The sequence below is a fragment of the Saprolegnia parasitica genome (genome assembly GCF_000151545.1).
Source record: "Saprolegnia parasitica CBS 223.65 unplaced genomic scaffold supercont2.95, whole genome shotgun sequence".
NCBI lineage: Eukaryota > Oomycota > Saprolegniomycetes > Saprolegniales > Saprolegniaceae > Saprolegnia > Saprolegnia parasitica.
Genome location: NW_012156489.1, coordinates 26751 through 38272, shown reverse-complemented (window position 1 = coordinate 38272; position 11522 = coordinate 26751). Strand labels below are relative to the sequence as shown.

The 11522-nt window shown below is 60.8% G+C and overlaps 3 protein-coding genes across 3 annotated transcripts in view; all 3 read right to left on the bottom strand.

Moving 5' to 3' along the window:
* SPRG_22315 (hypothetical protein) overlaps positions 1–6502 on the bottom strand; it is a gene marked incomplete at both ends in the record, with an annotated part of 8842 nt that extends 2340 nt beyond the window's left edge. The window contains 6 exons of the mRNA XM_012352281.1: positions 24–466; positions 519–3978; positions 4021–4295; positions 4345–5472; positions 5496–5902; positions 5953–6502. Of these exons, the coding sequence (XP_012207671.1) occupies positions 24–466; positions 519–3978; positions 4021–4295; positions 4345–5472; positions 5496–5902; positions 5953–6502 (6263 nt within the window). The remainder of the gene's footprint in view (positions 1–23; positions 467–518; positions 3979–4020; positions 4296–4344; positions 5473–5495; positions 5903–5952) is intronic.
* Positions 6503–7114: 612 nt separating this feature from the next.
* SPRG_12866 (hypothetical protein) lies at positions 7115–7501 on the bottom strand (the record flags this gene model as incomplete). Its single annotated transcript, XM_012352250.1, has 1 exon — positions 7115–7501. The coding sequence occupies one exon, from the start codon at positions 7499–7501 to the stop codon at positions 7160–7162; it is 342 nt and encodes a 113-aa protein (XP_012207640.1). The 3' UTR covers positions 7115–7159.
* A 1597-nt stretch (positions 7502–9098) lies between these two features.
* SPRG_22314 (hypothetical protein) overlaps positions 9099–11522 on the bottom strand; it is a gene marked incomplete at both ends in the record, with an annotated part of 16118 nt that continues 13694 nt past the window's right edge. The window contains 2 exons of the mRNA XM_012352280.1: positions 9099–9368; positions 9401–11494. Coding sequence (XP_012207670.1) covers positions 9099–9368; positions 9401–11494 — 2364 coding nt within the window. The remainder of the gene's footprint in view (positions 9369–9400; positions 11495–11522) is intronic.

The window sequence follows — 11522 nt, the reverse complement described above, 5'->3', positions numbered from 1 at the left end:
CGTTTCGCTCCGAGCGCATCGACGCCAGCCACTTGCCAATCGTGAGCTGCGTCTGCGCCAGCAGCAGCGGCTCGGACGATGGCGCAGTGACCAGCGCCTTGTGCACGTGCTTGGCGATGAGCAGCGCACGAGCAGCGTCCCCGGCAGCGTAGAACGTCCGCGCCTTCTCCAGCAGCAACGTCGACTGCACCGAGCGCGTCACCGTCATCGATTCCAGGTGTGCCAACGCGGCAAAGGCGGTCGCCGGGCGATCGGCCTTCCGCGCGGCTTTGGCTCGCTTGAGGTGCCACGCCGGCGTCGGCCAGTCGAGAAGCGACAGCAGCGTGCTTTCAAGCTCGAGCGCGCGGAGGAGCGCGTCCGCATCGTCCTCGTACACGCTGTGGCGCTGGTTCCAGGACCCAAGCAGCGCATGCTGCGTCGTCTGCAGCTGCATTGCGCCAAGCATTTGTTCATGGGCGCTCTGACGCTACAGCAGCAACGTTCTATTCTCCTGCACCGTACATGCAAGCTAAGCATACCTGAACGGTTAGCACCGCTTCGAGTTTGCTCAGGGTCTCGAGCTGGAGCAGCGACGTCTGAAGGCGCTTGGTCGACTCGAGGCCCGTGAACGCCACCTGCTGCGACTGCAACAGCGACGTCTTGGCTTGTCCGAGGAGCAGGTCGACGTGGGCATGGTCCTGCATGGCCAAGCTGCGCAGACAGCCGTAGACACATCCCTCAAAGCTCGACGTGTCGGCCTTGAGATCCCACTGCATCGACTTCCATGCGAGCTCGTACGTGTACGGCGACGGCGCCTTTGTCGCCGAGAGCACCGACTGCAACAAATGCGCGTATCCAAGCGTCTCGAGCGACGTGGCGAGCCCGGCTTGGAGCGTCGCCGAGTGCGGGTCCAGCCGCAGCGCCGCGTCATACAAAGGCAGACTGCCCCGGACCTTGCGCTCCATCGCGTAGCTGCTTGGCATGGCCACGAGGTCGGGCATGTCGAGCACGCCGTCCATGCCATCGAGGTCCCCGATCGCGTCGTAAATGGCCCGCAAGATCGGCACGAGGTCGTCGTCCATGGCAGCGAACAGGCGTCGATGCTTGGCATCCACGTGCTTCTCCACAAACTGCAACGCCGAGTATGGGAGCTCGCTCGCCAACGCGACCCGCGCAACGTCCAGCCACGGCAAGTGCAGCAACTTGGCCGCGTGCGACCGTGCGCTCGATTTCGCCAAGTGCGACGCGTACTGAATACTGTGGACGAGCAGTTGGCCGTGGCCTGGCGATAGTAGGTCTGTCGCCAAGAGCGCCGCGAGGTCGCTTGAGACGGACGGAAGCGCGCGGCTCTCCATAATGACCGCGTGGAGCGCCAATGGCAAGAGACAGACACCAAACGCCGGCTGTACCGTCACCAAGTCGACGCATGCGTGCAGCAGGGGGTCGTCACAGAGCGAGATGAGGTGCAGCGAGCACTGGGCAGCCCATGTGTCGATACTGGTCTCGGCCACGGCGGGCCACACACTACTTGAGGCACGGAGGGGATCTGTTGGCGAGCTTATCGGCTCAACAAGGCTCAGAAACACCTTGAGGCTCGACGACAACGACCGCGTCGACAGGAGCGTTGTATGCACCACCGGCAGTCCGAGCAACGTCCGCAGTGTGGTTGTCGCCGTCGCGACGACGTGGATCTCGTGCTCAAAGAGCTGGCCGACGACGTACTCGAGGACCTTGGCACGCACTTCGAGGACGCTGTCCTTGTACGATTGCAGCTGCGCGAGGCACGGCCGATGGTACACATGCAGGTACATGGCATTGAGCGCCGACGCATCGAGGTGCAGCGCGGCCGACGGAAAGACAGCACCGAGGTGCCCCAAGCACGTTGCCAGTTGCAAGAGCACCGGTGGCGCGTCTCGACTCGGTGCCATGTAGCTACTACTGCTTGTACTGCTCGCCCGCTTCAAGAGCGTCGGCTGCGACGGTTGACTCCACATCGGCAGAACTTCCGTGTCGTCGCTCGCTGGTACCAACGGCATCGACGCCGGTGCGCGCTGGTACGCTTGATTCAGTAGGCCGTACACGACGGCCGCGATCGTCGACGGCTTCTCGTTGGCAAACGCCGGCATGATCCCATCGAGCGCCTGGAGTCCAAAGCTCGAGAACGGCACGGCGTCCAACGGACTGCGCTGCAGCTTGGCGACGAGCGACTCGTCGAGCTGCGTTGACGCGTTGCACGTGGCCGCGAGCTGGTCGAGTGACGGCGACACGTGGAGCGGAATGGGATCCAAAGCGACAATGTGCTTGTGCAGCTTCGGGTGCTGGGCAACCGCGACGAGGCAGCCGTCGAGAAGCGACTTGGTCGCCGGCTCCCACCGCGCGTACAGCGGCACGACGCTTTGCACGAGGAGGTTGAGGTTGCCGCCCAGTACGTCCGGGTCCGACTGCAAGCAGCGCTCGACGGTTGCCTTGAGCACCATCGGTACGGCGGGACTCTCTTCAATGAAGCGCAGCAGGACGCTCAGCAGCAGTCGCTGGGCCAAGCCGTTGTTGGCGACGCTGTACCCGAGTGCGTCGATGCAGTCGCAGAGACACTGCAATGGCACCCGTCGCGCCGTCGACGCGTGCGTCTTGCCGACGATACTGCTCAAGCACAAGACAATATCGACCGCGCAAAAGCTGTGCGGCAGCTGCTGTGCCAGAACCGCCCACGACACACGAGGCGCGAGCTCGGGGCAGGCGCGGAGAAGCGCAAACGTCATCTCACACACGCATCGAAAGAGGCTTGGCGTCACGTCGACCGATGTCGTGATGGGCACCTCCAGCAGCATGTGCGCCACGACCTTGACACCGACGGCCATCTCGTCTGGCACGCGCACATCGGGAACGACCTCTCGAAGCGCCCCGACGTGGTCAGCCGTGCTGTTGGCCACGTCCAGTAGCACGAGGAGCGGGAGGAGGTGTTGACGCAGTGACGGTGTCGCCGCGACCGCACACGCCAGAGAGGGTACGTTCGCGTCAAAGAGCCCCAGCCCGAGTTGCATCCACGGCGTCTCGCTGCTCTCTACCGGGCGCTGAAGCCGCGGCAAGAGGCCGAGGTAGCTCGTCAGCATGCCCCAAAGCTGGTCCTCGCACATGGCCATCGGTGACGCGTAATCGTGGTGGACACTCAGCGCGAGGATGCACTTGACGACGAGGGGGTCGTCTTGGCCGTTCTCGACGTACTGCGAGAGCACGAGCGGCAAGAGCGTCGGACACACGCACGCCGCGACGTAGCAGGCAAGGATGAACGTCGTCGTGTCGGCTTCGTGTTCTTGCAAGTGCGCGAAAATGTCATTGTAGATGGCGAGGACACCTTCAAACTTGGTGTAGAGCGTTCGGAGCGCGAGCAGACTGGCGATGCGGACACGCACGTCCCTGTCGACGAGGTGCGGCAAGTTGAATTCGACAAAGCCGGCAAACGCATCGACGTTGACGAGATACCATGCCTCGTAGCACTGCACAAGGCGCCGACGAACGATCCGGTTGTGCTTGAACTTCTTCCTGAGGTACTCGAGGACAGCCACGACATCCTGGAGCAGCTCGGGCGGCAGGGACTCGGTCACGTGGTGGCCAAGGACACGGAGCATGCGGCTGGCATCTTCGGGTGCAATCTTGGCCGAGCCCTTGACGAGACTCAGACCGACGCGGACGCCTTCGGTTGTCAGCGGAAAGCACAATAGTGGCACGAGAAACAAGGCGCTTGTACAGGGCACGTAGTTTTGTTGGACGACCGTGTGCACCAAGTGGCAGCTGCTCTCTGCCTTTTTCAAGAACAGCACAATGCGGAGGCTCCAGAGTCGGCAGGCGGCGTCCGAGCCCGATGAGCCCGAAGCGTCGGCTTGAAACCCGCCGACATCGTCGTCGGCGATCATGTCGTCCGACGACGTATCGTCCAAATCGCTGCGAAGGGGCGCGGCGGCTTCACTCAGCACGAACGTTTCCAACATCGCGACCAGATCGCTACAACACTGGTGAGACAAGAGCGCCATGTATGGAATCTACCGAGCAGCCACGCGGCAGGACGGCGGGATCTTGACCTTGGTGATCGCCGGGACATCCACGTTTGCTGCCGAGAGCTGGCGCAGGTTGGCACCTTGCAGCAAAAGCAGGAGGCAGTAGAGCTTCTGGAAGAGCCCTTCGTGGTACTGTTCGTGCTTGAGAAGGTGCGTGAGCCGGCTCGTCGTCGCCGAGAGGACTTGACCCAGCAAGGACGAGGCTTCCATGTGCTGCTGGAGACCAGCGTACAACCCCAGGGCGGCCGCGACGACCAATCCCAACTAGAGCTGGCATGGAATATCGAGCACGCAAAAAAGCCTAGCAACGTACCTCCAGAAGACGGTGCAAAAGCGGCGCAATGTCTTCGGTGCTCGCCGACGGCAGCAGCGAGAGGTGTTCACGCAGGAGCGCGTGGAGATCGCTTTGAAGACTGCTAAGGTGGTCCTTGTCGACGCACACGCTTCGGTGGGGCACCAGCACGACAGAGACGCGCCGCTGCGCCACGAACGCTTCGGGCCGGCGTAAAATATCTTCGGCAACAAATGTTGGCAGCTGGAGGCGCCGGGGCGACGCGGGTGCCGGTGTCTCGGGCAGCATGCTCGCGTACATCTCGACGAGGTGCGGCAAGATGTGGGCACGGTTGCACACGTCGAGAGCTTTTGGTGATGCGTAGCCGAGGCCACAGGTGGCAAACTGAGAGCTGAGCGCCGGCACAAGGAACGTGGCGACGTCCCAGCGTAGCATGCCGTCGCAGAGCGCTGCGAGTGCGCCACCGAGTAGCAGAAGCACGACCGACTCGTCGTTGGCAGCGGGTGCGAGCATGCGCAGGCCTTGCAGCACCAGCGTGCGCATCGACGCCGAGGACACGCCAGTATCGACAATGGTCCAAAGCGCAACGGCTAGCGTCACCGCCGAGACCGTCGGCACATGGCTCGTCACGACGGTCAGCAACGCCGGTGCCTGCGCTTCGACGACCGCCGTTGGCACTCGCCCGGCCACGCAGACCGCTAGCAGCTGCAGCATCGATTCTTTGGGCTTGCGGCGGCTTGCGTCGATCGCGATCTTTGTAAAGACGTCGGTGACCCACGACGCCGCGTCACCGGACCGGACGACGAGAAGCACGAGCAGTTGGCACGTGACGTCCTTGCAGTAGCCGTCCATGGTGGCCACGTCAAGCGTCGTCACGAGTGTGTCGACCACTGCGACGAGAACGTCCCGGCGGTGGGCCTGGAACCAATGGCCGTGGCGCGAGATCAGCGCGAGCAGTACAAAGAGCCACGGGAGGCGGCGGACGTCACTCTCGACGGACGCCGTTGCGCGCAGTTGCGAGTACATGGTCGGCGCCGTGCCCGAGCCTTGCGACGCCGACGCCGTGTCGCCGATCCGTTCCAGCACCAAGTCCAGCGCCGTCGTCGTGCGCCGGCGCTTCTGAATGGCTGCCGTCGCAACCGATTTCGCCTGAAATCGTGGAGCCAGAGAACGTCGGCCGTCATGCTGTACCACGCGATCGCGCGGTCGCCGAGCAAGACGCCGTCGATCGTCGACGGTACCGACGTCATCGCACTCTGCCGCGCGACCGAGAACGCCGCCGTAAACACCGTGTGCATCGTCGTCGGATCAAGCAGAGCCATGCACATGTGCTTGACGTCGCTGCCGGGCACGAGCCGGTAGTACTGCAGTAAGAAGCCCGAGACCTCGAGTGGAAGCGCCTTGAGGTGGTGCGGCAGCATGCGCTGCACAAACGAGAGCACGGTCGTCTCGGCGACAAGCGGCGCCATGGCCGTGGGGTATGTCTCCATGAGAAAGACCAGAGAGGCCAGCAGGTTGAGTGCGACCGACGTCGCCGCTTGGTTCATGGTGCCAAACCACGCATTGAAAAGTCCATGTACTTGGGCAAATGCGCGTGCAGGTCCATGGCGATCCCGCGAAGTATGTGACGCGCAATCGACGCGCAGTGGCCGTGGTGCGCGACCGACGTGCCCAAATGCAGATGCGTGAGGACGCGCCCGAGGACGTCGTTGAGCAGCGTCGGGTCGAGGCGCTGCGTGTACGCTGGAATCGAGAGGAGCTTCTCCAAGAGCGTGTAGCAGTGGCGCTCGACGGGCGTCCCGATCGTGACCTCGTCGTTGATGCCAAGCTCGCCAAAGACACCGAGCCGCTTGAGCGTGTCGACGCCGAGCGCGTTTTCGTGGAGGGCGCCGCGGGCGCTGTCGAGTGCGTGGAAGAGCACGTTGACGTTGGGCAGCTCCATGGTGCTGGACGCAGACTTGCGCTTCGTCTTCTTCGTGAGCTCGAGGAGGTCTTCCTCGACGACGTTGAAGATTTGGCCGATGACGTAGCCCCAGCAGCCGCTCCGGTGCAGCACGGCCTGGTGGGCACTGGACGTGAGGAGGCTGTCGAGTGCGACCATCTCTCGCTTCTTATCCGTCTTCTTCTTGGCGAGGCGCAGCGCCCGGCACTGCCGTCGGACCTCGGCCCAGACCTCCATCACGTCCACACTGCAATCTCCGGTGGAGTTTAACCTGGTTCTATTATTTTGCATTTTTTATTTCACATACAAATACCAAGGTACGCATGCCATCTTTTTGTGCCGTGGACTAAACCCACCCAACTTGCACTTGGCCCTTCTGGCGCCAAGTCACAACGGCATGGCCGATCGAGAGACACGAAGCAAGCGACCACCGTCGTTGTAGGTCGAGAGCCCACTGCATCGTGTCCAGTAGTCTTTGCCAGCCTAACGAGAGCGCGCATTCGACGTCATTGCAATCAATCGCGTGTGCCCAGAACCACCAAGCGTCGCGTCCCAACACCATAACACCCAAATATCCCGACTGTCTGGCTCAGTGAGCAAGCCGTGCAAGTCGAGCTCGTGCCATAATTGTTCACGGCTACCCCAAAAGCATGCGTATAGCAATCCCTAGCCCTAATGCATTTCAAGAAACTGAGATCGTCTCTGGCGTGCTACGACCAGATGCACGTTCGGGATAATCTTCGCAGCCATTGGAACCACGTTGACACCGTGACGTTGTCCAGTGACGTCGTCCATTGAGAGAGGGGGCCGTAGCAACTTACAGAGGAAATGTCGTACATTGAAGAATTACATGGACGTCTGTCTTGATCACGTCGACGTTAGACACTATTGCACTTACGCGCCGCACCACTTGGCGTTCGCAAACGTGTTGCACTCGGATGCGGTCGTGAAATCACCCGAGCAGACGCCGTTCTTGAGACACCCGGTGCAAAGCTTGCTCGACGGACATCCCGCGCCACTGACACACGCGCACGCAGCACCGAACGGACCGTAGTTGGGCGCCCACGCCCACACACCAGAGCAGCTGCCAGACGTGAACGACGGCTGCTGGATCGTACAGGTCGCCGAGGACGGGTTCCACGAGCCCTTGCACGAAGTAGCGGTGACAGGCGGGTTGCTCATGATGCCGCTGCACGTGCCCGTCGTCGCCACGATCGTCGAAGAGGCGCTGCCCATACTGGTTGCTGCTTGGGGGGAAAATGGAGTTGTGAACTCCAACGAGAGACCATGGGAGGAGCAAAGGACCACTAAAAGGAAGAACAACCAATCTTCCAAGCAAGACGACAAAATGCAAGAGCAACCAATCTTCGAAGTTTAGTAAACGTGGTTGGTGTCCCCTGCGCATGTCCGTGAAGCGTCCAGCATTCTGGCAACGTCCGACGAGTCGCGGTCGCGCCTTTCGGTTCAAGCGTCGCACCAAGCGTCGCGTCCTTCGTGCAAAGCTTCGAAGATTGCCTCCACTTGCTTCTTGTAGCTAAACTTGAAAGATTGACTAGTCTTCCTTCTTGTATGCGTGCGCTGCTCTATGGACACTCGTTGAAGAAACCATATCTCAATTCGCTCCTCCGACAACAGCAACAATAACCATGGGCGGTGCTTCTTCGACGATCGTGGGGACGACGGGCTCGTGCATGCACATGACGTCCAACCCGCCAGTGACCGCTGCTTCGTGTGAGGGCACGTGGAGCGCGTCGATCAACGTGTGTACGATCGAGCAACCGTCGTTCACGTCATCGAGCTGCACGGACAGAAAGGGAATGTGGGTTCCAAGCAGCGGCATGTCTATCCCGATGCCCCCAGTGCAGGGGTACCAAGCCCACTACCCCAGTGCCCCGGGCGGTGTGTGCATGCACGGGTGGCGCAGCGTGTCCCTCGAGCAAGATTTGCACCGGGTGCCTCAAGAACGGTGTGTGCACGAGTGACTTTGCGACGGCCGCTGAGTGCGACACCTTTGCGAACGGCGCCAAGTGGTGTGGCGCCTAAGGCCAGGATTGTCAGTCGTTTGTCCAGATGTCACTAACACGTGATCCAGACCTCCACGTAATTGTTTAATGTACGAAAGTCACAACCCAATCGCTGTAGCTACTGTGCCACCGTCTATGGACGACGTCGCTGGACAACTTTACTGTGTAAATGTGGCTCTAAGTATGAGTGATCTCTCATGCAAGGCTCATGGTATGTCCGGGTGGACCTTGGACTGTAGGCTGCTAACGTGCTGGATTATATATGGTACCTTAGATAGGCCATAAAAATGCCTGCAATAAGCCATTGAATAGCATTAATTTCGAATGGGACCCGGTGGTTGAGCGAATATTTCTCTTGTTGTAGGCATCCAACGGCGACGCGACCTGGTGTTATGTGCTCTGCAATGCCATCTCTAGACAACTGCAACGCATGAGCGATTTCATTTGGAATGTTTATTGACGCGAGGCTGTCGGGATGTGCTGTGGAGCCATAGTGGCGACTTTTGATAGGCCATAAGGATCTCTATATCTGACCAATGAAAAGCATCCATTTCAGATCCATTTCAGATCTAGTTAAAAAAACACCTCCAGTCAAGATGGCGACCGTCCACGATTTCCAGATAAAGTGAGCCAACGTGCTGCAAGCCAGTGACATCGAGTGCAGTCGCAGACTTGGTGCCATTCACCACGAGTTATGGACCGGCAGTCTAGTGAGCAGCACCTGCACTACGTCCACTCCGATTTGCAACACTAGTAGTGTAGATGTAGAATACACATGTGCAATTGTATAGGTAATATAAAGGGTTGTTCTAGTCGCTGCCTTGGAGGAGCTCAAACCACTGTCGCAGCGCGTTGCAAAGCGTCTCGGGCAAAAGAGTCGTGTCCTTCATGATGACGTAGTACGGGAACGGAAAGTTGTCCATGTACGGCGTCATCTCGACCTTGCCGCGCACAAACGAGACGCTCTGCGTGTCGCAAATGCCCTGGCCGTCCTTCGGGTGGTCGACAATCAAGAGCACAATGAGCTGCTGCTTCTCCATCGCGTGCTGCACTAGCTTTTGCATGCGCGTCCGGCCGTCCTTGTCGAAGCGACCGTCCGAGATCATAAAACAATCTGCGTGATCTCGCTGCCACTGTGGTGGCTCGACGCCTTGGCCTGGTCGAGAAGGCCCACGATCGCCTCGAGGGTCTGGACCATGTGGGTCTTGGTCTGGTCAAACTGGAACGACCGAATGACGCGGCCGCCGGCGTCGTCCGTAAACGGCATATCAAACGGATGCAGGAGCTCGACGGCGGCGCCAAACTTGACGACCGAAATGTCGCCGACCTCGAGCTGCGTCATGCCCTTGCAGAGCGTTGTGAGCGCCTCGAGCGCGAGCCGGCCGGCGTGGTTGTCCGCCATCGACTCCGAGTCGTCGATTGCCACCATGACTTGGTACGCGCGCTTGCTCGGCTTGGTGCGACGCAGCCAGATCTTGTCCTTTCGGAACGACGACGCAATGTACGGGATGACCTTGCGCATGTTGATGCGCTTGCCCGTCCGGTAGTCGCCCTGGAGACGCGACCGGAGCATCGGCGCCAGCACGAGACGCAGCTGTTCGCAGAGACGCTGGGCGCCCGCGCGCGTGATGTGGTCGTACGTGTTCCAAAGCGCCGTGCCGCGCTCGATCGAGTCGACGGTCGGACACGACATGGCCGCGTCCAGTTGCGCACGGAGCGCGTCGACGTCGAAGCTCGTGGTTGCGTCGAGACCGCTTTCGCCGCCGGCGTCGGCACCGGATGCAACGATCGGCGCAAACTCGTCGACTTCTTCGTCGATTCGGCGTTCAAAGTCGTTGTCGTTGCGGACGTCGTCGTCGTCGACGCCCATGTCGTCATCGGCGTCGTCGTCGACGAGCTCTTCGGCCTTGAGACCTTGCTCCTTGGCCTTCTGCATCTTGTCTTGCGGGGCCTTGGGCGCCTTCTCTTCGTCTTGCGTCTCGGTCGGCTTGTCTTCGACAACCGGCGCTTCTTCGGGCACCGGCGTCTCGTCGTCGTCCATGGGTTCATCGGGCTTGTCACCGTCCTTGTCCTCGTCGTCATCGGCGCCATGCATGACCGTGTCTTCGGTCGGAGCGAGCGCCAACTCGGCCTTCTCATCGTCGTCCGCGAGCTCGCCGACACCGCCGTCGTCCTTCTTGTCGTCGGCACCGTCGTCGTCGTCGTTCTCGTCCGTAGTTTGGTCCTTGGTCGTATCCGAGTCGAGAATCTCCATGCGTTTGCGCCAATGTTCCTGCGCCTTGCGCGGGTTCTGGTACGGGTTCGGGTCCTTCCGCTCGCGCGACTGCGGGTCCGCCGACGCATCGCTGTGCACCGACTGCAGATCCTTCCCTTCCGGGTTGGCTTGGCCGCCCTGGCGATCTTGGTTCTGCTCGGCCGAGTCTTCCGCTTCGCCCATGTCCTCGTCGGCCTTCTCGTCGTCATCTTCCTTGGCTTCTTCGGGCTCCATCGTGTCGGCGCCGTCCTTGGACTCGAGGCCCGCGACCGCACCGGCGTTCTGGCTCTCGTCCTTCTTCTCCTCTGGCATGATCTCTTCGGGCACTTCTTCTTCGAGCTTGGACTCGTCGTCCTTTTGCTCGTCCGGGACGTCTTGGTCGTCCATGCCAGCGCCCATCGAGACAGGCTCGGGCGCGTCCGCGTCCTCTTCGTCGTCCTTGGGCTCTTCGTCCTCGGGTGCAGCCGACTCGTCTTCGGCACCCTCGCCTTCCGGCGCCTCGTCGTTGGGCATCTCTTCGTCGATCGGCTCATCGTCGTCCTTGTCGTCGTCGTCACCGTCGCCGTCGAGCTTCATGTCTTCTGCAAACTCTTCTTCTTCTGGCTTGGACTCTTCGTCGTCCGGGTTGGCGTCGCGCGGCGCCAGGTCGTCGTGATCTTCCTCGTACTTGTCCTCGGTATCTTCGTTGATCTCGTCGTCGGGCATCGGTCCGTCCTTCTTGTCCTCGCCGTCGTCGTCGCCGTCGTCGTCGTCCTTGGCGTCGTCGGCGGCAGGGGGCTGCGGCTTGTCCTTCTTGTCGTCCTTGTCATCCTTGTCGTCCTCATCCTCGTCTCCGTCCTTGCCGCGGACTTCATCTGCGAGCGCCTCGCCTTCCATTTCCTTGTCATCAAACTTCTCTTTATCCTTGTCAATGTTGTCGTCTTCGTCGTCCGAGTCTTCGCCCCACCGCTTCTCATCGACGATATTGTCTTCGTCAAAG